This window comes from Amia ocellicauda, chromosome 4, assembly GCF_036373705.1.
Source record: "Amia ocellicauda isolate fAmiCal2 chromosome 4, fAmiCal2.hap1, whole genome shotgun sequence".
NCBI lineage: Eukaryota > Metazoa > Chordata > Actinopteri > Amiiformes > Amiidae > Amia > Amia ocellicauda.
The window spans coordinates 14,302,456-14,329,453 of NC_089853.1; the positions used below are offsets into that span (position 1 = coordinate 14,302,456).

General features: G+C 36.2%; 1 protein-coding gene across 4 annotated transcripts in view; it reads right to left on the minus strand.

The window, feature by feature from the left end:
- trim44 (tripartite motif containing 44) overlaps positions 1-12,480 on the minus strand; it is a 58,846-nt gene extending 46,366 nt beyond the window's left edge. For 2 of the 4 annotated variants that reach the window (XM_066701042.1, XM_066701041.1), the window contains exons 1-2: positions 11,340-12,480; positions 5,652-5,729 (exon numbers count right to left, since the gene is read on the minus strand). In XM_066701042.1, the coding sequence (XP_066557139.1) occupies positions 5,652-5,729; positions 11,340-11,819 (558 nt within the window). In that variant the 5' untranslated portion in view covers positions 11,820-12,480. The remainder of the gene's footprint in view (positions 1-5,651; positions 5,730-11,339) is intronic. The other 2 variants (XM_066701043.1, XM_066701040.1) reach the window with 2 other exon arrangements.
- Between the last annotated feature and the right edge of the window lie 14,518 nt (positions 12,481-26,998).

Below are 26,998 nucleotides of genomic sequence, written 5' to 3' on the forward strand. Positions count from 1 at the left end.
GATTGTCCTGATCATGCAAAATAGATCCATCGTGACACACAGAATGAAACTGAAAACAAATAAGTGAGGCAGTGAAGGCAGCAGACCACTTTGCTTTGCTGGTAGATGAGCACAAAGAAGGAACAGATCGGGAAGAAGAAACAAATCTCTCTTGTTGTTTGCTGCAAAGAATTTGTACATGTTACCCCAGCAGAAAGTCTAGATGCTGACACTCTTCTAGAAAATAATCAACATACATTAAGCAAATGCAATATTGATCAAAGAGCATCCACAGGGCACTGTTATGATGTGATCAATGTATGGTCTGGTTGCAAATAAGGTGTTCATTAGAAGTTTTGCAAAGACGTCCCACACAGTTTATGTACACTGTAAAGCTCCTCAACACAACTAGTTGACCATGTTTGCAATGCACAAACAACTGGTTCAGAAGTTATTTTTGTTCTGGATGCATAGTAAGCAAATTGTTCATGCAAAAACAGAAGGAACTTGAGACCACCAAAGGGCCAGTTGAACTGAAAAAACTATTGGATACATGATGGACTTCCTTATTGGCAATACAGAAAGAACTGCCTGCCTCACATGCAAATCTAACAGAAATCACCAAGTAGTCAAACGTTCATAGAGTAACTGAAACAAAGGCACTGAACACTCAAGAATGGCAATCATTTACACTGAACCTCACTATGCCAGAGAGTCTTTTCCATCTGAAAAAAACAATGTCTGGTCATCTACAGTATCCTGAGATGCAGGGTGTGTCTATAATTAATCTTGCTCACTGTGTCATATCTGCCGTTAAAGATAAATGCAACAAGGAAAGATGGGAAGACATAAGAAGCTGAGCATATGACCTATGTGCACTGGCTGGGATCAATACTGCAGAATATTCAGGTGAGGGAAAGACCACAAAGCCACCACTGCTTTTACCAAGTTATACACAACTTGGTCAATGACCTGAATGAGTGCTTTTCACCTGACATTCTGAAAGGTTTGTTCATACTTAATCCAAAACACAAGTCCGAACTGAAACTAAACCAATAGATTAATTGTATTTGCCAAGCCAGTCCATACACCATACATACCACACATGTGTTTGTTAAATAAAAATATATACAATATGATTGTCTATGTAGTATTAACTGAAAAATCTATGCCTTTATATATCCTCAGATGTCTTGGCGCTACCAAAGCAGTCAAAGTCAGTAGGTCATCAATTAACTTGCTGATTGACGCTAGTGTGAAAAGACTGTGCCAAATAAATAAATACATACATACACAGTATGTATTATTTTGCCACAATTTATCCTCCATATTTTAAAAATGTAATTGGCAGTTAGTGACTGTCATCCCATATTACATTCACCCCTAGAAATAGTAGGCCAGTAGAAGGTCTATGGATTTACTTTACTTGTCATGTTAGGTTTTAATTTGAACGCCTTTACAGGCTCAGTTAGCTGAGTTTTGCATGATTCTTGTAGTGTTTCATATTGCTTTTTGTTGGTCTGTTTTCTTCTTTAGTGCAAGCAGTTAATTAAAATATGTATTACAGCCCTTTTACAGTATTAACTTTGTGTAATGTTTCTTTGTTTTTTCTATGAAATTATGTTACGTTGGCAAACTTCCTTAGATGAAGCTTAAAACCCATGTATACATTTTTGTTCTCCATTATAACATGAAATCTGTTTATTGTTATAAATGTGATATTGTTTAAACATATATGCACCACCAACAAGATGTATAGGGTAGCTTCCACAATTGAATCTTTAGCCCACCTTAGCCCCCCTGCTGACCATCTAGCACTGTCCCTGCCTCAAAGACAGACTGATGCTTTTAGCATGAAGAACAAATGCTATTGTTTCTAATAATCATTGCATCCTACTGGTGATGCTTTTAATAATACATTCCAGAGGCTAAATTCTATTTTCAGTGTTTTATTCAAACTGTAAACAGAGGCAATTATGCTGATCACCTAAGTCCTGTTTTTTCCCCTTCTAGCTTTTATTGTAATCCCCTAAAAATAAATAGAATGCATTCTGCTGATGCAATTATAAAAATAATTTGTATAATATAAAAATTATAAAAATAGCCCTATGGATATTTACAAATATGGATGGAATCCTAAAAAATGAAAAATAACATATCTTGTAGTTAATGTTTTAAATAAAGGTAGAGGATAGTTATTGTTATATGTTATTCCTATTTTAAAACATAATTCTGCATGTTTAAGGACTGCAGTCATGAGAGCGGCAGAACACAATCATATCTGAATTGGAGAAACAGAGCTCCAACGGGGCTCAAATATGAGCTGGGGGCTGCCTGGGCCAAACTAACAAATCAAACATCAAGAAAAGAAGGTGGCATTGTATGTTTTAAAAAATATGTTAATTTTACAGTTGTACAATTGTTAACATAATAATAATGTATAACAATTATATAGTTATAATTGATCATTTTTAGCAAGTATTCTATTAGATTTAGATTACATTTCAAATCCATTCATAAATATATAATTAAATCTAACCAGGACCAGTAGAATTTATTTTAAGTTATAAACTGCCTTATGGCAAAAATGCACTCTTAAAAATCACCTTATTTGAGGATTACCTGTATGTATACATATGCAACAGTCAGTCATGATCGACCAACATCCCACCCAATTCTGTCCCCAAAAATCTGCCAATTAAATTTTATTCTACCTTTAAATTTAAATGGTTATAAATGTTTTAGTCACATAGCAGAGGTGTAATATAAAATATTGATAAAGATTAAAAAAGGAGTACTGGTATAATATACAACAAATACATTGAAATACCAGATTTTAAATGCTTAATATTGAAGATTATTTTTCTCAGACTTTATGAAAACCCATACTGAACAATGATCAGATTGTCTGTGCAATCCTTTATGTTTACCTCCCTGTACAACACATTGTGTAGATTTGTTGACTGACTGATTGAAGAGCCCTGACACTTTCTGATACACAAGAGTTTGGGTGTTGTAAAAATAATAAAATAAATATCATCTTGCCAAACAATCATATCTTGCTTTTCTTCAAAACTGTAACAATAAATTCTTGACAAGATAATTACTTTTTTAACAAATTACCCATTTGTATTACAACGCTCCATTTAAAAGGATTTCCGTTAATAATTTTACTGACTCTGATACTGTCCAAGCAGGGATCTCAAAGTAGAACCAGCTGAAACTGAAGAAATTAAGTCAGGAAGACCTTTAGTTTAATTTGAACTAAAGGTCTAAGGCTTTAGTGAAATTATATTTTTCACTATAATCATGTGCAGGGACATAGGTATATAGGTTTCAGAACGGGATTAAAAGGTATTAACTCATCTTTACATAACAGGTTTCTTGTCATATCCTGGTAACGCTAGCCATAATATTAACATTTATCTATTATACATGGAGAATTTGTAAGGATCATATTAACTGAATTAATCTAAATAAATGATTACTTCTACTACATACACCGTTATCAGCCATAACATTATGACCCCCTGCCTAATATTGTGTAGGTCCCCCTTTTGCCACCAAAACAGCCCTGACCCGTCGTGGCATGGACTCCACTAGACCTCTGAAGGTGTGCTGTGGTATCTGGCACCAAGACGTTAGCAGCAGATCCTTTAAGTCCTGTAAGTTGCGAGGTGGGGCCTCCATGGATCGGACTTGTTTGTCCAGCACATCCCACAGATGCTCGATTGGATTGAGATCTGGGGAATTTGGAGGCCAAGTCAACATCTTGAACTCATGATTTATCAGACCAGGCCACCTAATTCCATTGCTCCGTGGTCCAGTTCTGATGCTCATGTACCCATTGTAGGCGCTTTCGGCAGTGGACAGGGGTCAACATGGGCACCCTGACTGGTCTGCAGCTACGCAGCCCTATACGCAACAAACTGCGATGCACTGTGTGTTCTGACACCTTTCTATCAGAACCAGCATTAACTTTTTCAGCAATTTGAGCTACAGTAGCTTGTCTGTTGGATTGGACCACACGGGCCAGCCTTCGCTCCCCATGTGCATCAATGAGCCTTGGCAGCCCATGACCCTGTTGCCGGTTCACCGCTTTTCCTTCCTTGGACCACTTTTGATAGGTACTGACCACTGCAGACCGGGAACACCCTACAAGAGTTGCAGATTTGGAGATGCTCTGACCCAGTCGTCTAGCCATCACAATTTGGCCCTTGTCAAAGTCGCTCAGATCCTTACGCTTGCCCATTTTTCCTGCTTCTAAGACATCAACTTTGAGGACAAAATGTTCACTTGCTGCCTAATATATCCCACACACTGACTGTCAGTGGTCATAATGTTAGGCTGATCGGTGTACACTCACCTAAAGGATTATTAGGAACACCATACTAATACTGTGTTTGACCCCCTTTCGCCTTCAGAACTGCCTTAATTCTACGTGGCATTGATTCAACAAGGTGCTGAAAGCATTCTTTAGAAATGTTGGCCCATATTGATAGGATAGCATCTTGCAGTTGATGGAGATTTGTGGGATGCACATCCAGGGCACGAAGCTCCCGTTCCACCACATCCCAAAGATGCTGTATTGGGTTGAGATCTGGTGACTGTGGGGGCCAGTTTAGTACAGTGAACTTATTTTCATGTTCAAGAAACCAATTTGAAATGATTCGACCTTTGTGACATGGTGCATTATCCTGCTGGAAGTAGCCATCAGAGGATGGGTACATGGTGGTCATAAAGGGATGGACATGGTCAGAAACAATGCTCAGGTAGGCCGTGGCATTTAAACGATGCCCAATTGGCACTAAGGGGCCTAAAGTGTGCCAAGAAAACATCCCCCACACCATTACACCACCACCACCAGCCTGCACAGTGGTAACAAGGCATGATGGATCCATGTTCTCATTCTGTTTACGCCAAATTCTGACTCTACCATCTGAATGTCTCAACAGAAATCGAGACTCATCAGACCAGGCAACATTTTTACAGTCTTCAACTGTCCAATTTTGGTGAGCTTGTGCAAATTGTAGCCTCTTTTTCCTATTTGTAGTGGAGATGAGTGGTACCCGGTGGGGTCTTCTGCTGTTGTAGCCCATCTGCCTCAAGGTTGTACGTGTTGTGGATTCACAAATGCTTTGCTGCATACCTCGGTTGTAACAAGTGGTTATTTCAGTCAAAGTTGCTCTTCTATCAGCTTGAATCAGTCGGCCCATTCTCCTCTGACCTCTAGCATCAACAAGGCATTTTCACCCACAGGACTGCCGCATACTGGATGTTTTTCCCTTTTCACACCATTCTTTGTAAACCCTAGAAATGGTTGTGCGTGAAAATCCCAGTAACTGAGCAGATTGTGAAATACTCAGACCGGCCCGTCTGGCACCAACAACCATGCCACGCTCAAAATTGCTTAAATCACCTTTCTTTCCCATTCAGACATTCAGTTTGGAGTTCAGGAGATTGTCTTGACCAGGACCACACCCCTAAATGCATTGAAGCAACTGCCATGTGATTGGTTGGTTAGATAATTGCATTAATGAGAAATTGAACAGGTGTTCCTAATAATCCTTTAGGTGAGTGTATATTACTAACTACATTTTTTGTATTTATGTATGTATGTATTCATTTTTATGTACTTTTTATTGTTTCCCCAAAGACAACTATTGACTTACATTGGGACAGCTCCATTTTGTCTTTAACCTCTCTGCCACCTCCACAGTCCGTCCCAGGATGTCCACTGGCTCCTTATTCTGCAGATAACATAATTAATGCAAAATGTGATTAGTAAAGATCAGGAGTTGTAGAACAGAGTCATTTATTCACCTTGAAATTACATTTGTGATCACAACCGACCTATTTGGGATTTTGAAGTTTGCTTTTTGATCCAAGTACTTTTGGCCATTTTGATTGGGGATCATCAATCTATCATTGATCCCATGTTCTCCTGTCAAACATTATTTAAATGCTCTGTTAATATATTATATAATATAAGCAGACTTTGCTTTAGAAAAGTCTGAAATTGGTGTCATTTGAAAAAAATAACTAAAACAGTATATTCTCACTGTCACTCATTCAAATAGAGCTTTCATTATGCTTTTTTGGATAGGAATAAAATATCAGTAGAATATGTTGTGTGTGTGTGTTTTGGTAATGGCATATGGATACAAAGAACTTGAGTGTGGCATCAGTTTCTGTGCATATTGAAATTAAATCCAAACAGTGAACAATTCAGAAGTTAACAACATACCTAATGTATCCTAAAATCAAGGACATTATCCTATATGATTCTTGTATCTTAAATCACTTTGGAGACAGATGGTTGTGAAACTTTCTCTCTCAAAACAACCAAAATAAACTTTTTCTCTATATGTGGGTGTATGTAAATATAAACAAATAAATAAATAAATAAACTGCTGCTGATTATATGTTTGTGTTTGTATGTGTGTGTGTGTGTGTGTGTGTGTGTGTGTGTGTGTGGCTTAGCAATCTGTTCCTACACTTGCACCTGCACTGCCGTTAAACATTTTTTTACTTACAAATCATAGAGCAAATCATATCTTATAAAACTCTCTATAAATCATCCAGGCCTACTTTTTTTTAACTCAGTAGTACAATTATTATAATTATTAAAAAATGTATGTTTTATTCTTCTCAGTCTACATTTTCTTTTAGTGAAATATGCTTATGCATATTGCTAATAGCTCCTTTCAAAAAGTACTAGAGAATGTGAGCTTTTTTCTTTCATTCTTTGATACGTGTACAGAGAATGAGTGCAATTAAAATACATGATACATTCACAAACATGTTTATTTTGCTTTGTTTCCTAACTACAGCAATTATTTCTTGACAAGATAATTACCTCACCCAACTCAACCGAAGATTATTACACTCCCTCCCCTAAAAGGGTTTTCTGTTGATGATATCCTATTAACACTGCTAATGGCCATGCTAACACAATATATAAGAGAAAAACAGGATTTTTGTTAGGTAGAAGCACAATGCGGGGAATATCAGTGCTGCACACACTTTCATGAATGTGTTCAGTTCAAAATGTATTGTAATGGATTAAACAGAATGTGCTCAGGGTTTACAAACTAAATCTTATAATACTAAGATTTATATAAATTCAAAGATCTATACAAATAATAATAATGTATTCTAAGATAAAATAAATAAAATTTAGAGTTAAAATGACCATCTACGATAATTTTTTTCTCTCCCCATTCAATTAAAAAATGGCAAAATAAATATACTATATACCAAAAATGTATATACCATATGGCAAAGTAATTAAGTAAGGGTAGTTCAAAAAGAAAATTAATTTAACCAGCAACTACTGCACAATGCACAAGCCAAAAGCAAGATCTATGCCACATGACTTTGATATACAGACGTACTTAAATTTGTTTGTACCCCTCCACAAAAAACGAAGAATGCACAATTTCCTCTGAAATAACTTGAAACTGACTTGAAAATAACTCGAAAAAGTAATTGGCATCCACCATTGTTTATTCCATATTTAATAGAAATCAGACTTTGCTTTTGATTTTGTTTTTCAACAAAATATTGTAAATAATAAAACAAATGAAAATGGCATGGACAAAAATGATGGGACCCTAAACCTAATATTTTGTTGCACAACCTTTAGAGGCAATCACTGCAATCAAACGTTTTCTGTAGCTCCCAATGAGATTTCTGCACTTGTTAACAGGTAGTCTGGCCCACTCTTCTTGAGCAAACTTCTCCAGCTGTCTCAGGTTTGATGGGTGCCTTCTCCAGACTGCAAGTCTCAGCTCTTTCCATAAATGTTTGATAGGATTCAGATCAGGACTCATAGAAGGCCACTTCAGAACAGTCCAAAGTTTTGTTCTTATCCATTCTTGGTTGCTTTTAGCTGTGTTTTTGTTCATTATCCTGTTGGAGGACCCATGACCTGGGACTGAGACAGAGCTTTCTGACACTGGGCAGTATGTTTCACTCCAGAATGCCTTGATAATCTTGAGATTTCATTGTGCCCTGCACAGATTCAAGGCACCCTGTGCCAGGCGCAGCAAAGCAGCCCCAAAACATAACCGAGCCTCCTCCATGTTTCACTGTAGGTATGGTGTTATTTTATTTGAAAGCTTAATTTTTTCATCTGTGAACATGTGATGTGACTTGCCAAAAAGCTCTAGTTTTTACTCATCTGTCCAAAGGACATTCTCCCAGAAGGATTGTGGCTTGTTAATATCCAGTCTGGCTTTTTTATGTTTTTCTTTCAAAAGTGGGGTCCTCCTGGGTCTTCTTCCATGGAGGCCACTTTCGCTCAAAAAGCAACGGATGGTGCAATTAGAAACTGACGTACCTTTACCTTGGAGTTCAGCTTGTATCTTTTTGGCAGTTATCCTTGGTTCTTTTTCTGCCATTCGCACTATCCTTCTGTTCAATCTGGGGTTGATTTTCCTCTTGCGGCTGCGCCCAGGGAGGTTGGCTACAGTTCTATGGACCTTGAACTTCTTAATAATATTTGCAACTGTTGTAACAGGAACATCAAGCTGCTTGGAGATGGTCTTGTAGCCTTTACCTTTACCATGCTCATCTATTATTTTCTTTCTGATTGATCTCCTCAGACAACTCTGTCCTTTGCTTTCTCTGGTCCATATTCAGTGTGGTGCACACAATGATACTAAACGGCATAGTGACTACTTTCCTGCATTTAAATAGGCTGAATGTCTGATTACAAGATTGGAGATGTGTGATACTAATTAAAGAAACTAATTAGTTTGGAATATCACTATAATCCAATTATTTATTATATTTTCTAAGGCGTACCAACAAATGTGTTCAGGCCATTTTAGAATATCTTTGTAGAATGAGCACTAATTCATCTCTTTTCACAGCTTCTTTGCTTTATTCTATGACATACCAAAGGCATGCAAGTATACATGATGCAATAGCTTTAAATTTAATCACTTTTCAGGTGGAATGAAGTATTATTTCAATGAGCTGTAAGGGTACCAACAAATATGAGCACGTCTGTATATCAATTGCACTTGATATATGGTGTATTTATTTTGCAATATGATATGGTATATATTGTATCAATTTTGATATATAATATTAATTTTGGTATATGACAGATGTACTTTGCCATATGATATATCCATTTTGATATATGACATATACACTTTGTTATATGGTATATCCATTTGTGGCATATGTTATATTTATTTTGCTTTTTGAAATTGAACAGCCTCTCATGCAAGTCATCTCTGTGATGAATGTGAGATTCTCTACACCTGCACCCAGCATCTCCTCATTGCATGCTTTGGTTTCTCATACCATTTATATGCTCAGATCCTCTTATCACCCCTCTGACCCACACAATCCCTTTATGTATCACTATGTGCATATATTCTATCTCCTCCTGCCAGTCCTCTCATCAACTTCAACTCAGCCTCTCTAAATCTATGTTCCTTTTCTTCTCCTCATCCTCCATTTCCTCTGTTCTCTCCTATCCCCATTTGTTTCTAATCTACCACACTTTCTCCCTCCTCCTCAGCTAAAAATCTTGCAGACACATCAGAACCCTGCCTTTCAAACTCCTAGCATATTTGTACTCTTACATACACCTGCTGATTCGTCCTAAGCAACCTATAATTAAACACACTTTTCCTAACCAACTGCTCCACACAACTCCTTGTCCAGGCACTTTGTATATTAAGATGCTTTGGTACCCACTGTTATACAAAGTAATTATGATATGTCGGTGCAGTCTCATAAGAACCAATGCTACTGTGCATGGACTGATACCAACAACCCAGAGCGGTCATTCTTTCTGATTTCAGTATTGTCTTAGACATCTAAGAAGTAGAAGAAAGGTAAAGGACGTTTTCCAAATTTAGAGTAGAAAATGTTAAAATGTGATGAATAATTCTTGCCAGTGTAAAATAAGTCTCAATAATTTAGTCTGCTTAGCATTTCCAGTTGTGATTTTGCGATGTGATGTGCATGTTTTTATCCATTTATGTAGCCTATACCTGATGAGACAAAGGGGGTTTAACACATCACCAATAAGGTTTGGGTTCAAAAATCAATGCCAACACATAATAGAGAAGAGTAACAAAAAACATGCTCGGTTGCATTTTCAATCATAATATTTTATATTTTTTTTTTACCAATCTGATGAGATAAATTAATGAATTACATTAAAAAATCCAACACTCTGAGGACTGTATATTATACACAACACTTGGCCTTCCCGAACAAGAAAGATTCCAATATAAGGGGTACATCACAGTGCTTTTGGGTGTATGTTAGTAAACTTAAGGACCTCATATCAGGACATGCTGTTGGTACATCCAAGAGAATTATATGGCTCATAGCAGACTGCACCGTCAGGACTGATTATGTTGGGATTGTGGCATTATGAAGATGTTTTTTAACAGTAATATTATGTAATTATTAAATACAGCCACAGCATATATATATATATATATATATATATATATATTTTTTTTTATGTAGTCTAGATACCCTTTACCCTTTCATATTTTTGTTGTTTGTTTTCTTTCGTTTACCTCCAACATTCCACAATAATCTACAGAATATATCCTTCACATTGCATATATATCACAAACTGTGATCTGAAAAATCAGCTGATCCAACCCTGTTATGTGGAGCTGCAAATGTCTATAATCAAGTGTATAGACATTTTCATTTTTAAACGTTTTCTTTTGAATTACATATAAACATCAAATTGACTACAGTAGTCAGAGAAAACCAAGTAAGTAACCAAGTAATTCTTGTTTTTCATTAATTTTTATTTATTTATTTATTTATTTATTTATTTATGTTGATTTATGTTGTTAGAATTTTACATTTTTTTGTATTATTTGGAATGGAATTCAGATTTTTTTTAAATAATATTTCCTTTTAAAGTAATAACATCCACGTGTGTTGAAGTTAAAAACAACAAAAAAGTACATGGTAGAATAATATCAAATTTCTTCCCACACTGCTGTTAGTAACTGATCTCAGTAAGCTCACAGTATCTACACAACAAAACCATGCTAATTTTACATGGCTTATTACTTCCAACCACAATTAGATGGTTAAGAGAACAGCTTTCCAGACTGTTTAGGGAATGTTGGTAGGGCTTAGGAGATGAGTGTTACATTTTAAGTAAAAAAAAAATGGTTTGGACAGTTGTTTATAAATAAGAAGTTTATAAATCATTTCCGAAGTTGACTATGCTCATTTATCGGGGAGCACACATAAACGTATGAAAATATATTTTTTAATGGAAACAACAGCTTTACACTGTTGCCCTTAGAGTTATGAAGATATTGCGCCTTGCTTGGCAAGAGGGGGACACTCACTCTTTGCCACATGTACGCCTCCCTCAGGGTTATGATCTCATGCTCCCGATGGGCCCCCTGCACAGCGCACACCACGCAGATAATCTTTTCATCCAGCTTGCAGTACAGTGTCCCCTCCTGGCCATGCTCCTTACAGCGTAGCCTCTCCACTGTCACGCTTTCTCTCACTTTGCCATTCTCTGGGATCCCAGGGGCCAGCCCTGCCCCACCTCCCGCAGCTCCCTCTTCTGGACTGCCACTCCTCTCTATCGATCCTTCGTCCCCAGGGCTGGCGTTATTTGTCCTCTGGGCTTCTTCATCTCCATATGGCTCTAGGTTGTGACGGGTGCTCTTGTGGTGTTTTTCGGCGTGGATGTCACAGAAGGCAAAGTTGCAAGAGTGGCATATTTTGGCAGCTGGCAGCGCCTCGTCTGGCTCACAGGCGTCACATGTCCCATCATTCTGCAGCTCTTCCTGCTCTGGCTCCTCCCAGGAATCCATTGGGCCTTGAGGAAAGGATTCAGGCAGCCTTTTGAAAAACGTGAAACTGTAATCCTGAAACCTGTTCTGCAGATTAGCACATTTTCCACAGTTGCAGGTTTCTCAAGTTTATCGGTCTCTAGCAGCCTGCTTACATTTTTGTGCATCTATTGACTCTACTTTCTCTCAGCAAATCAGCCCCCTTCCTGCTGCTGTGTTCACCTGGTAAATGTAGAACTGCTTTAGTGCATACACACAAGCATACAGGCATGCATACAGCTTCTCTCACTTTCGCTTTGCCTCATGCAACACAGTATTAAGCTTTGCTCTTGGTGGATACTTTTCTCTTTCTTTTTTGCCTGCTCTCTTTGTTTTACTTTTCTCCCCTCCCCCACTGCTCAGCTGGAGAAATGGGCTTAGAGCAGTGACTGCTGCTCTCAGCCTGACTGGCTGCCTCCCAGCCTGTCTCAAACAGCTCTCATTATTAGGCCTTCAGCTCAATAACTCCCCCACCTCAGCCTACCAGTCACTAGATCCTCTCCTGTTTTTCCTGGTGTTTCTGTGCAGCAACCTGTATTTTTTGCATGATGAAGGAGGACTTCTGTGGAGAGGAAAAAGCTGAGAACAGTCTGAGAAACCTGCACAGCTGCACTCACTGAAGTACTTTCACTTTAAAAGCTACATTCACTTCCTTATTGTTTTTTTTTTACTTCCTGGTTCAGCAAGTATGAGGAAAAACAAATGCAGGTGGGAATGAAACTGTTTAATAACAAACTACTAAGACCAACCCACAGACAACTGACAATGAAATACATCTAGTAGGCCAGAGTAACGTATTATCAATGTAATAAAGCAATCACAATGCACAGATATTTAGTTTCCTGTTGTAAATGTCTGAAATATCACATATTTATGCAGCCTATCAATGAATAATGCCAATTATCATTATAGTGTAACATTTACAAATAAAATGCCTCTGCATTTTGAAGTGTACTTCACAAAAAATCATAATACAAAATATGTTATATATGCTTGCAAAATATTATTGTGCTTAATATGTATTGAAATGCAAGAAATCGACTATACAGTTTTGCATACAATTTTATTGTGCAGCAATTACAAAAAGTAATATTTCAACAACAGGGTAATGTTCAGGGTAATATGTTTTTGAAACATTTTTGTCACAACATTGTGCCAGAACTAAATGTGCTTTAAATAACAGTGAACAAGTATACAATTATAACAATAAAGGTTTAAACTGTACTACATGTTTGTACAATCTAATTTAAATACTCTAGGCAAGAATGTCATCCAAGTTTAAACATGTAGCAAAAAAAGTTTTAGCAATGAATTTAAAACATGTTAAATACACCTGTCACTAGGAGGTCCTGCGGTTTGTTACATTTTCAATCAGAAACTACATAATGAAGATCGAGGAACATTCAAAGCAAATCCAGTATAAGGTTTTTCAAAAGCAATAATTAGGAAGGATATAAGGACAATTCCAAGGCATTGGATATCCCCCAGAGAACAGTAAAGTCCATTATTAAGAAATGGAGAGACTATAGCAAAACTGTGAATCTGTCTAGAACAGACCATCCTCAAAAACTGGTTGACAAGGCCACTAGTCAGATAGACCACTAAGATGCCTGTGGCAACTCAAAAGAGTTATGGTCTTCCATGGCTGAGCTGGGAGACACTGTGTGAAGAGTATAATTAATCGAGAGAGATGCATGGTCAATCAAAAGGAATTGAATACGAGCAGCTGCACGGAAGATGTCCAGGAGAAGCAATTTCGAGAACAGTCAGAGAAGTTACAAAGTACAGGCGCTTTTATGCAGACCAGACAGGAGAGAAAGATAACAGGGCCCCCATGTCTATTCTATCCCGTGATGAGTGGAAGTTTGGTTTCTGCCTGAAAACTGGTAAACAAAACCCATATATGGTTGAACCTGGGTAAAATGAATGTTTAATATAAGGGGGGTTGTATGATGTATCAAGCCCAAATTTGCTGATGAAAACTGGTTGTTATCAGACACTGTTCTTCAAGTTTCAGGGTTGAACTATAGCACACTACCTCATTTACACAGACACACGGGAAAGAAATGCAGTTCTTCACTGTGTATATGGCAACAATAGCCCAGATGTTCCTGTAAGGGAGAGCTCTAAGGGAGACCATAGAATCTTCTTCCACTTAGTCTCAGTCTCACACACATGCCTTCTGGCTTCTCTAGCTGAGATTTGATGCAGGTTTTTTTCAACCGTGGCAATGTTTGCACCTCCCCTGTCATGGTTTAATGCTACTGTACACTGCGATTTCTCCTTTTCATCCTTGGCCCCTGAGTGGCAGAACGACCTTCCCAAAGAGTTCAGGACAGCAGAGTCCCTGACCACCTTCTGTCGACAACTTAAGACACATATTTTGAGATTGTACCTGTAATGTTGTAGTTTATTCCCCTGTGTTGCTTAGCTCTCCTGTACATTTGCACTTTATATAACATTTTCATCATTTTACTTGCTTTTATATTGCTAGTACTAGTGTTGTTTATTTTGATTTCCCCAATGTCCCCTTCCTCTTAGCTCTTAACTACGAACTTCACATCTTTTCTGCATTTGGTAGCTATTACAATCTAGGATGTAGGACTTGTATTTTGTATTAAACTGTATATTTCATGTATGCACTTGTGTAATTTTGAACTTGTAATTGTATTATGTTTTGATCTGTAATTTTAAACTGTATTATTACACTTTTGTAATGCTCTTATATTTTGTAAGTCACCCTGGATAAGGGCATCTGCAAATAAATAAATAAATAAATAAACAAATAAATAAATAAATATTAATAATCCCTGACGCTGCTCAGTTTCCTTGGTGCTTTCAACTCTTCCATAGACTTCAGTGAATCTCACCATACACCTACAGGTTCTCAGGTCAGTTTGTGTTATATATACATATACACTACTAACACACATGCCACCCAACACCAAAGCACACACATCCCTCAATTGAAGGCCAAACATACCAACTATATGTATCCCTTACAAATTACACAGATAGCATCAGATTTTTTTTATGCAAGGTCAGTTCTTACAATGTGTAGATATTGGGAAACATAATGAAGAGGTTTATGTTGTTCATTATGGAAGAACATGCTCATCAGCCAGTTTAATTGTTTTAATAAGGGTAAACAGGGTTGCTCTTTTGATATTTAGCATACATTCCTTATCTCATACAGAGCTGTACCCATTTAATGTCTGCTGTTTCAGCAACTACTGCTGACTTGCAGGGTCAAAGTGTAAATAAGATGTAAATGAACAAGCTCTTTTTCCTTTTTAAAATCAATAAGTGCAGCAGGGAAATAAATAAATAAACAAATAATTAAATGTCTTCTGTTACTGGTGGTTTGGAGGTTGTGAGGGGCAGCTGGTGTAGTGTTTGCCAATAGGTTTGACCTCATGGATCTTAGGAAAAAGGATTCAAATTTAGGAGTCATTATAAACAGAGGGATGGTTCACAAGATTCAAAGGAAAAAGATAAAGTTACAAAGAAAGATGGGCAGAAGGGCACTACTACTATGCTGTGTAAAAGTATATGTTTGTTATTATAGATACAAATGTAACTCTAAACCTGAAAGCCATATTCCCTATTTGCTTTATATTCCACAACATTAATCTATTCTATCAATTGTAGTAGGTCTGTATGATGTTACACTTACTGATCAAATGCATTTTCATGGATTTTCAAAGACTCAATCTGTAAAGGGATCAAAATCACATTTGCTAGTATTTTAAAACGTCATTGTTGGAGAGAGGGAAAAATATACTGTATATATTTTCAAGCCATGCAATATTCATACTGAGAAGAATTTGCCAAAAATATTTGTGCAGTTAAACCCATGTAATAGTAATTTATTGGAACTAATATTACAAATCAGTGTTGCATAGTTTGTGTTGTTTTTTTTTTTTTTTACAAAATTACACTATTTTACTAATTAAATTTGCAATATTTAAGGACGATATTAAGCAGTGAGCCACTGGTACAGAATTTGATATCTGTCACCTGCTACAGCAACTGTAGAGAGTTAAGAAACTAAAATATATCTGTTCTGCTTTGGCAACCAAAGTGCAAAATAACAAAGACTGCAAAATGAAAATGGATTTCGATTTGACACTAAGAAGGTTTCTTTATGATGGGTGTAGGGGGGATATTTAAAAAGCATTGCTGATCTATTTGATGTGGACCTATTCTAGCTCAGCTCTTGAATCAGTTATTCACCTGAAATGTATTATGCATAGTGGAATTATGAAGAGAAAATGGCTGAGAGGGAACAATGCTGTTTTAGTTTTGTCTTTATTGCCATGCGGAGCTGACAGGTCAATAATCAATCAACACTTGCCAGACTACTTCTTAACTGCAAGACCTGCTGGGCTGATTATATAACCTTTTGTTTCTTACTTTTAAGTGAAATCAGTAAAACTTATATCATTAAGAACACTTTGGATTGCATTTTGATTATTATTTTTTATGATACAGTGGATATTGTATTTAACTGTGCTTGAAATCATTGTTTTAATCTGACAGGCACATTGGTCTGATGTTTTATAAACAAATAAAGCAGACAGCATTTCAAGGGGAAGGAGAGACTGGATTCTGTAATGAGACAAAGTCCTGAAGTGTGTCAAAAACCAACTGCAAATTGAAGAGTCAGGAGGAATGGGGGAAAGGGTGTCTTTAATGACAGAACATTCAATACACCACTTTCTGCTCTTGCAGAGAATGATTTGTGATGTTCATAAAACATTATTCTTCCATAGCTGTGATGGACGGGTGCACTTCAACAGTTGCAGATGGTTGAAAGGATTGATTTTAAGTAATCCCAGGCAGTTATCCATTTGTAACTCCATAATTGCCACAGAGAGTGTACTGTTGTTGCTGTCTGATGGAGAGGACATCGCAGAGGAAGCTGCAAAAATGAAGGTGTCCTAGTGTATGCACAGTAGTTGTTTTTCAGTCCTTCTTCTAGTTTTAACAAGAAGACAATAAGTTGTAGTGGAGTGCAGTGAAGTGAACATTGAGTGCATGGTTTGGAGACTTTATCCACAGAAAAATGAAACCATTCAAGATGAGAGTCCCCAGGGGTCATTGGAATTTCATTAGAAAAAGGTTACATGTGGGTTGGTGATATGGTAGGTGGGAGGTGTTTGAAGTGAAAACCCAGTTATATTATTTTGTAGCTTTAGGATAAACTGTCAAGAACATAATGGTTGCAGGGAATTACTGACCTGCAGTTTCACCTGAATATAAAAATTTAGGAAGGTCCTTATGGGGCGCCAAATGTTAAACAGCACACACTTTTTTAGTATGTCTTTTTTTCAAACATTTAATTAAAATCTTGTGTTTTCTTCCAGATTTAGTAAATACTTAAGCCGTTTTTTCCACATTTATAAAGATTTTGTTTTTTAAATAAATAAATAAATAAATGCTTAATCTTTGTTTTTGAAAAATAAATATTTATCGTTTGATTAAATATTTAACTAAATCCTAAATCCCTGAGTCACAAAATAAATGTATAGCTTTTACGTAAATATTTAGTCTAACTATAAATGTTAAGTATAAATGTAAATGTTAAATATAAATATAAATATAAATGTTAAATATAAATGTTAAAGCTAACATGCTAATATAGTCCCACCCCTCTAGTGCCGGTCAGCCTCTCACAGCAGTGGGCAGGGCATGATCCCTTACTTAAATGGTGGTAGTGTAGTGTGACAGCGAGTCCAATATATAATTTGTTCTGTTATTAAGAAAAGAGAGAGCCTGTCCGCACACTGCATTGAAAATTAATCAAAGTCAGACATTTTGTGTGCACTGTTTTACATTTGGTGCCCCATAGGTCCTAGTAAAAAATAGATTTGTGTAATATTCTGATTTAAAATATGTTGAAGGTTGAAGTGTTCTTACTTGTATTGATTGATTTTAGTTTAGCGTAGTAAGTCCCCTGACTGAATTATTCCTTTGCTTGATGGCGGCCTGTAAATATAATCTCATGATCCAATCTTAATCCACACCCCACAATTTTGTTAATCAGCTTTTTGAGGTTTAAAGACCAAAACATGTTTGATTTCTAACCGATTACATTGGCCTCAGCTTAACACGTTCCAGATAACTGGGAGAGTTCCACGCTAGATGATATGCTGAATATGACTGAAGTATTTTGGATGTGTCTAGCAGTCCTTCAGTCTTTGAATCTGCCTCTAATCAGCCTTAGCATATTGTAAACCCCATTGTATCTGTCATTACCAATCCCTGGGCACTAATGTACAACCAGTTATTTCCTATGAGGTTCTGCAAACTGAACCTCTCTTTTATTAGCGAAGCAGGCAGGCAGAACAAAACAAGTGAGTTCTCTTTACTTTATCCCCTGTAGGAACATCAGCTTGGTTTCTGAGGTTTTGGCTGTTGTGTGTGCATTATTGTGTGTCAGTGTTCATGTGGAACCCCAAAATATTTTTTAAGTAATCTATCAGCCTAATGCATGCAAATTGAGTTGTATCAGTTGGTAAGCTGATTAGAATATACCCAATTACAGGGCAGATCACCTTCTGTGACTCTTTGACCTATAATTATGAAGATCCTTTAAAAGGTTCCTGCTTGACTTCCATCATTAATCTGTTTAGAAAAGCATGTTTTTATTCAATTGTGAAAACTTTCACATTCCTATGTTAGAATCCTCTTTTTACTTCTCTAAGAAATGTTTTCATATACAGTACATACACTAAGAGGACTGAAAATAAATCCAGTGTTGTTGAAGTTAATAATGAATGGTTTGCAGTTGTTCTTATTATGAAGCAGTATTTTCTTTTATTTTCGGTATATAATACATATACCTATATCCATTTACAAAAAGAGAAAAGAAAACCATATGTGTTCATCATGTTGATTTTTTTTTTTTTGGTTGTTGTTCAAATATTCATTGACCAATTATTTTCCACCTTCTTTTTGGAATAGACAAATACCATTCAATCTGATTTACCACTGCAGTCACTTCCCAGGCTAGGGAAGATGAAGACAACACCCATCTTCTGAGAAATGTATGTAGACGCCCATCTGCTCTTTCTTTTACATTTCTTTTGAAATGTACTGAAAAGTACAAATGGAGCACTAGAGATTTAGCTAACCACAAAATCAATGCAGGTATTACTAATAAAATTCAGTCTAACAGCTGCACTGGTGCATATTAAGGCAAGGATTTCCCAGCCAGCTATGCATTACCTGACCCTGGCTGTGCTCAGACAAGTATGCCCAGCCATAGGGAGTTACTAGTAACATCTGCAACATGCACTCTGAGAATAGAATGGAGCACTCAGCAACCTCACCACAAAATAATTGTTGATAAAATGCAATAACCATTAGCCATTTGAGTTTAGAAAGGGCAAGACTTAAAAACATTGATCTATTTAGTACTCAAAATGGTTTAAGGCAGGGGATTTGGACATGCATTTTTAGGAAATAATAAGTGATATAATACAAACAAATTGAGGACCACACTGCAAAGGAATGAATATCAGTAAAAAAAGTTAAATAAATCCCTTCCAAAACAATGATTTATAGACCACAGTGCCAGTGCATTTCAGACTCCACTGGTGGCTACCAGCAGTACTGACAATTTTTTACACTTATCTGGCTTGCTGTGAAAACATTTTTTTTTTTTTACTTTTTGCCTTATTCCTTTGAAGTGTGTGTGTCTCCGTTTCTGTTGTTCTGTGTATCAATTACTAAGAGTTTGTACGCAGGCATTATTACTTTTTGAATGATATGAGGGTTGCCAAAAAAATCTCTCTTTCTGAATCACAGGTAGGATAAACAACATTTCATTAACTGGGGCTAACAGTTGTAAATAAATATTTTTTCTATAAAGGTTGAATTCCATTTTGAGTTTAGAATACTGCAAAATACAAATACAAAATTAAGACTACATGAATTATCATTCCAACATATATATATATATATATATATATATATATATATATATATATATATATATATATATATATATATATATATATATGTATATATATATATATATATATTGTCAGACAGTGCTGTAGCTGTATTCCACATCAATGTCCAATACTAACTTCTAAAACAATTACCAGAGAGCCTGTGGAAACATTGTACAAACTCAGCAGTTCATTGAGCAAACATTCGTTGGTCAAAAAATGCAGATTTAATGAAAGAAAGCTTCTTATTTATTTAGCTGACTGCGCACATGTGCATTTTCCAGTTGAGCTTCATCTATTGATAAGACAAAACTACTCTGGGCAAAATATTATCAGATTATGCAGCAAGAGAAGCAAACACACATTTTGCAACTAACAGTTGCCCTTGGAATTGCATAAGAGGAGAAAGTGTGACAATACAAAAGGAAGACTAAAATAGCAATTTAGAATTTGTGTAGATGTGTTGTTGAAAACAATAATACTATAGTTGTATCTGTTTTTGTTTTCTTTTTCAAAATAGGTAACATTACATTGTTCTTAATAAAGTAAAAATCTTGCAAATAACGTGTTTTTTTCTTAGTTGAAATAAACTATAGCCACACACAGTTGACTCATCTTTACCATGTTGTAGAGGCTGGAATAACCTGTAAAAAAATGAGGGTTCTACAAAATTCATGACACTGAACATCAGTTATAATGCCCAAATTATTTGATTTTAGGTCAAATATTAATCATATTAATATTAAGAAAATTGAATTGCCTTCCCATGTGATTCAGCAAGGTACTCTCTGACCCATATATTTTAGTTAAAGATTACAGTCCCCATTAACAATAGGATGTACGCAGTAAGTGCATTTATCCATATGCATAATAACTACATAATTCCAATATGTTCTGGGTTCCTCATTTTTATATGGCCAATTGGGGCACTGTACTGTATGTACAAACACAGGCTTGTAACAGTTATTCATTACAAGACGTCAAAACTGAATGACATTGTTTTCTCCCTCTTTTATACCAGACAGTTGATATAAAAGACAAAGATTAACATCTTCATCTGTCACCAGTTTATAAAAGTGACTCATACGGTTTCTACTAACTTTCCAAAATTTTCATTGTAGTTTATCCAGTGTAGTGCCTGGGTTATAACCAAGGCATTTTATAACTATGCAGTATGATAATATAATGCAAATCAGGGCTGAAGGGAAAGGCAGAAAAACTCAGCTTACCAGCTTTTTTGAACAAGAAAGACATCCACATAAAGTACAATTGTTTAAATTGAACATTTAAACTAAATCATGTATTTATTTAACCTTAGTAGGGTTACAGACAATCACGTTAAGCAGTCATTATTAATTTGGAACATAGTAAATATAATGCATAAGTAAAATTGTACCTATCTGGATTAATGCATGACTGGATGGATGGATAAGACAAAACAGATAAGATAGGAATTAATCTACAGAAGTAATATTTACTGTATTCCGTAGTCAAAAAGGAAAATGCAAAACCATTTAATGAGTTAGTTCTAGGCATGTATTAATACATAGCAGATATCACATACAACAACCTGCCCTGTACTGTGTTTATGAAGAGGTGCCATTTGATATTGAGACCTCTACATGTATTCTGATAAGGAACAGGTTATTGAAGTCTTACATAAAATACAGAGCTTGCAGAGCTTAGCATGAAAGGGGGAAGTGATATGCTTCAAGAGGCTACCAATGGCCCACTAGGTTTATGTAAAACCATTTGAGTGAAGCCTGGTTTATCAGGCTGTTATCACTTAGCTGTCTGTTAAGAAAAGAAATCACAAAAGGCCTGCTAGGCCTCTGAGAGAGACAACACAGTCTCACTTGGCTGCTTCTTTCCAGTCCAGAGACAGAGAATATGATCTTAAAACCTTATTCAACACTACCAACACTGAGGGATATCAGTGCTGGGTTACTGAAAAACACGTAAACAGAGTTAAATCAGTTTTAAAGCTGAAGGATGGTTTGCCATTTAGGTTGGTTAATTAAGTTGACTACCCTGCTTTTATTTTAAACATCTATTTTATTCATAGATAAGAAAGTATACACACCATTTTATAAAGTGTTACAACAAGCATTTGCTTACTTGTATAAATTCTGAAATGTACTGTTTGTTATCATTAAGGGCAGAGTTTTCATATATATAATTAATATTTATAGTTCTATTCACCAAAATATCAATCACAAAGGTTGAAACTACGTCAATCAAGTGAGCTTGTCAACCTTTATTGAGTGTGTAAAAAGTGAGCTATACAATTTTTCTGGGAACATTCATGTTTACATAAATTATACTGATCTTAAATCTAGTTTTCAGACATAAAACTGAGGAAATATCTTATATTAGGTATGTTATTTCTAAGCAAGAAAACAAAAAATCTAGAAATAATATGACAATATTTTGTCTCTAAAACAATTTACATTAAAATACATTGTCAATTTTTCAGTTACTGCACACAATCAACAAAAGCACAGTAAAACACAATTCTGACATAACTAATAGTTGTGTTATATTAAATAAGAATAAGTGATTCAAATGAATATATCAACACTAGTTGTAGCTGTAAGAATAGTTTTAATATAATATGTGGGGGATACTGTATATGCAAGTTTTTTCATTAAGTGATGTAAACAATACAGTGACTCTTATCTGTGTGCTGGAATGGGGATGGCCTTGATTTAAACCTCAGAAGAACAGTCTGCTTTGAAGTCATCATCCGCCATCTATAAATCTTATCTCTCATCAGCCAGCACAACATTGACGTATGGGAATGTCGGGTGAGGATCTGAGAAGTAAATCACAGGAACACCTGGACACTGGAGGGGGTCTGGTGGTGAAAGGGATCAGAAATGCCTTTGAAACCCAAGCCTGGGCACTTGATGACAGAGGAGGGAATCCCTGTGTCAGATTGATTAGCTTTGACACTTGGCTTGCTCGTTTGATCAGGACAGAGAAGCTAACTCTTGCTTACACATGGCAAGTCATTTTTGTAGAAAGGGAAAATTGAAAAAGCCTTATAAAAACAGGCAGGTCGAATCCTGCCCTTACTGTCTACACTGTGTCACGCATTCCATTATGCAAACTGATAACCATCTGTTTTCATCTGGCATCAAAGCACCTACCCATGATATCACAGACATGAAAAGTTTGAAGTCATTGAAATCAGTCACACTGATACTGGTTTACTGGAGTAAATGTATAGTATATAACCCAGCTACTGACTCCAGTCTCTTATTTACAGTCCCTTTTTATAGAATTTTGCCTATTTTTAACAAAACCATTTTAGTTTTCTGGATGGTTTCCTGATTTGTCCTTGCACTCTGATCATTGCATTACTAATTACCACCCTGAATTAAGCCTAAGAAAATAAAGGACTATCCTGCACAAAACATACACTGAGATTGTTTTATAAAGATCAGTCTCACTGTTAAGACACAAGTGAAAAATCTGTTATTGTTCAGTATAGATTACCTTAATTTGACAAACATTTCTAATATTAACAATTTTAGAAAAAAAAACATATAATTTAAATCAAACCTAATCTCTTTACTTTGTTCCAGTGACGCTTAAACATATCTTTATAACCAATGCAAACTGAAAAAATAGATAGCTTCATTAAATTGCCTCACCAAGAATATGAACATTGAGAGATTTGTTCAATTTGTCTTCTTGTTTTAACAGCTTCTCTCACAGTGAAAAAAAGTGAACCATTAAAATAATTAAGCTTTCAGTCTTCTGCTTATAGGTGGATTTCTGTAATTTGTACTGACTAGTAATTTCCCTGCCTCTCTAACAGTAATATTCACATACCTCGACAACTGCACAAAAGCTAAGGACATTTTATGATAAGAACAGGCTGCTCAGACTGCCACTTTCCTACACATTAGGTGACTCTGTGTATTAGAATTCCCAGCTGTGTACTATTCATGTATCATATTTTTTTATGTCAATGAGTGCTTTACCAACATACATATGTAACAGGGCTCAATGTGTACATGAGCTCGTTACAGGTGATATAATCCCTCTGTAAAAATCAGTGATAAACCTCCCATATTGGGATACTTGTTCTTTCGGCATAACAGGCTTATCGCTCTATAGGGTAGAGCTATGTGGTGTGGCTGTTTGAATCCTGAGTAGGGAAGGTCCGACCCACACGCTACACATAGATTAAAGAATAATTTAGAGGCAATTGGAAATTTAGTATGTAGTGCCAAAACATATTGGCCTCTCTTTATAAATATACAATATTATATTATTATCAAGACAAGTCTCACTGTGCTGGAAATGGCTTCAGTAGAAGGTCATGTGCTACAGAGTTGTCAAAATCTGGAACAAACTCCAGCAATGTGGTTGAAGCTGAAAATTTGGTGGGAACATTTAAAAATATACTGGATAGATACTTGGATCACTTAGTTATTAATTAGGACACCAAACGAGCACGATGGGTCAAATGGCCTCCTCTCATTTGTAATTTTTCTTATGTTCTTATTTTCTTTTTTATGTTCTAGGTTGTTCCGTCTTTAAAACTGTAATTATGTACTTTACTTTTACCTTCGCTGCCAGTAAGTGTTGTGATTTTAAAGATAATCTTATCATTCCAGCATGGTAATGAATGGGATTTTATGGTGTGGATCTGAATATCTGCCAACAGTATCTGTGTCATTGGCAAAGCTTGGAGTGTAACACAGTTTCAAGGGGAAAATGTTGAAAACATGTAATGGCCAGTTCAGAATACTGACTTCGATTGCAAAGGAGACCTTTGGGATGAAACGGACTGACAAATCTAAAGAGAAATGGCAGAAACTAGCGGAATTGCTGTATTGGAAATATGATGCAGACATCTATATAAAAAAATAGAATTTATTAAGGTAAATTAAAGTCTACACTCTACTAACACTATATATTGTAACCAAGAGTCTTGGAGGTACTCCAATAATTTTTTAGTAAATTAATGTGTATATACAAGGATCAGCCATAACATTATGACCACTGACAGGTGAAGTGAATACACTGATAATCTCATTATCATGGCACCTGTCAGTGGGTGGGATATATTAGGCAGCAAGTGAACATTTTGTCCTCAAAGTTGATGTGTTAGAAGCAGGAAAAATGGGCAAGAGTAAGGATCTGAGCGACTTTGACAAGGGCCAAATTGTGATGGCTAGACAACTGGGTCAGAGCATCTCCAAAACTGCAGCTCTTGTGGGGTGTTCCCGGTCTGCAGTGGTCAGTACCTATCAAAAGTGGTCCAAGGAAGGAAAAGCAGTGAACCGGCAACAGGGTCATGGGCAGCCAAGGCTCATTGATGCACGTGGGGAGCGAAGGCTGGCCAGTGTGGTCCAATCCAACAGACAAGCTACTGTAGCTCAAATTGCTGAAAAAGTGAATGCTGGTTCTGATAGAAAGGTGTCAGAACACACAGTGCATCGCAGTTTGTTGCGTATGGGGCTGCGTAGCCGAAGACCAGCCAGGGTGTCCATGCTGACCCCTGTCCACTGCTGAAAGTGCCTACAATGGGCACGAGAGCATCAGAACTGGACCACGGAGCAATGGAAAAAGGTGGCCTGGTCTGATGAATCATGAGTTCAAGGTGTTGACTTGGCCTCCAAATTCCCCAGATCTCAATCCAATCGAGCATCTGTGGGATGTGCTGGACAAACAAGTCCGATCCATGGAGGCCCCACCTCGCAACTTACAGGACTTAAAGGATCTGCTTAAGTATCTGCTTAAAGGTGGTCATAATGTTATGGCTGATCGGTGTATATCGGTATGGGACTATTTAGACATTCTAAAATAAATAGATTTTAGCATGATCTTGAAAAATTGAAATTGTATTATCCTTAATTTTATGATTTCTACCCGAATATTTATAACAACAATTCTCAAATATTACCATCACTGGTAAAACGCCTATTGGGTGTCAGGTCCTAATAACTTAAGTGTTTTCAAATGATGGTGTATCTGCTAACGAAAAAAATCCCTGTTATTATTAATCTTATTTCTTCAAATATCTTCCATCTCTTGAGAGTCTTGAGATTGAGAGTCATCCTCTCAATCACTGAATCACTGAGGATGTATCAAGATTAATATTTTATCAAACTTGCAGTGAAAAGGAAAATTAAAGTGAACAGTTCACAAAGATATAACCAACATTCTGTAATGAAGAACATTGTAAATTTCAAGCACTTTCTAATTAAAGTCTTGCATTATGTTAATTGGACTGCAATTTTTTTTTTCACAACATATAGTTTGTTTTGTGAGTCTGTATTTAAAAAACACACATTTATTTTTAATTAAACCATGTTGTCTAATGACAATTAACAAACTTATTGTGCCGATTTGTACAACATAGTCTATTATTATTATTTTTTTACAAAACTTGATACTTCGACTTCAGCAGTAATTTTGATGTAGACTCCTGTTGACAGCTTAATATGACTTCAAATTTTTGGCATTCTCGCTGTCTTCTGCTCATGTTACTGCTTGTCTTTAACTTGCCCCAGCTTGCTTAAAAACACACTGTAAAGTTACCTGCAGTATAATGCCAGTGTGATAACAGCTTCTTGAGGAATAATTATTACTAAGAATAGTTACTAGCCAGACATAATTATTGACTGTGACTTATGTTTTCATATAGTAGTAGTAGTAGTAGTAGTCATAATAATAAAACACTTGATATCTGATAGAAAGATTACTGGATAAAATGCGTTAGAGCCTTATGAATAAGTCAGCTTTGTCTGTGGAGGATAAAGTTTAAAAAGTGTGATACACTCAAGAATTTCACCTCAAAGCATTATATTTTACATTATCATACTACAAATCATTAAGTATTTAAATAACACTTTAGCACTAAAGCCAATATCTGTTGAAAGAAAATAAATTATATGGTCAAACTTTAAAATATGATGGTGTGATTACTCATGAATTAATATATGCATACCACAGCATTATCACATGAATATGTCATGCATCTCATCTGAGTTCTGTTGTTAATCACATCTATAACATGGTTAGGGTTAGGGATAATGTGCTCAAACATTAGGGTTAGCGTGGTTGAGGAGGGGTAGGGTCCACATCTTTTATTTTAGGTTGTCCAGTCAAGGTGGGGAAAATAACTCCTGCGTAAGACCCTGGCAAAGCTGACCTGAGTATAGTAATCCGTCTCCAACC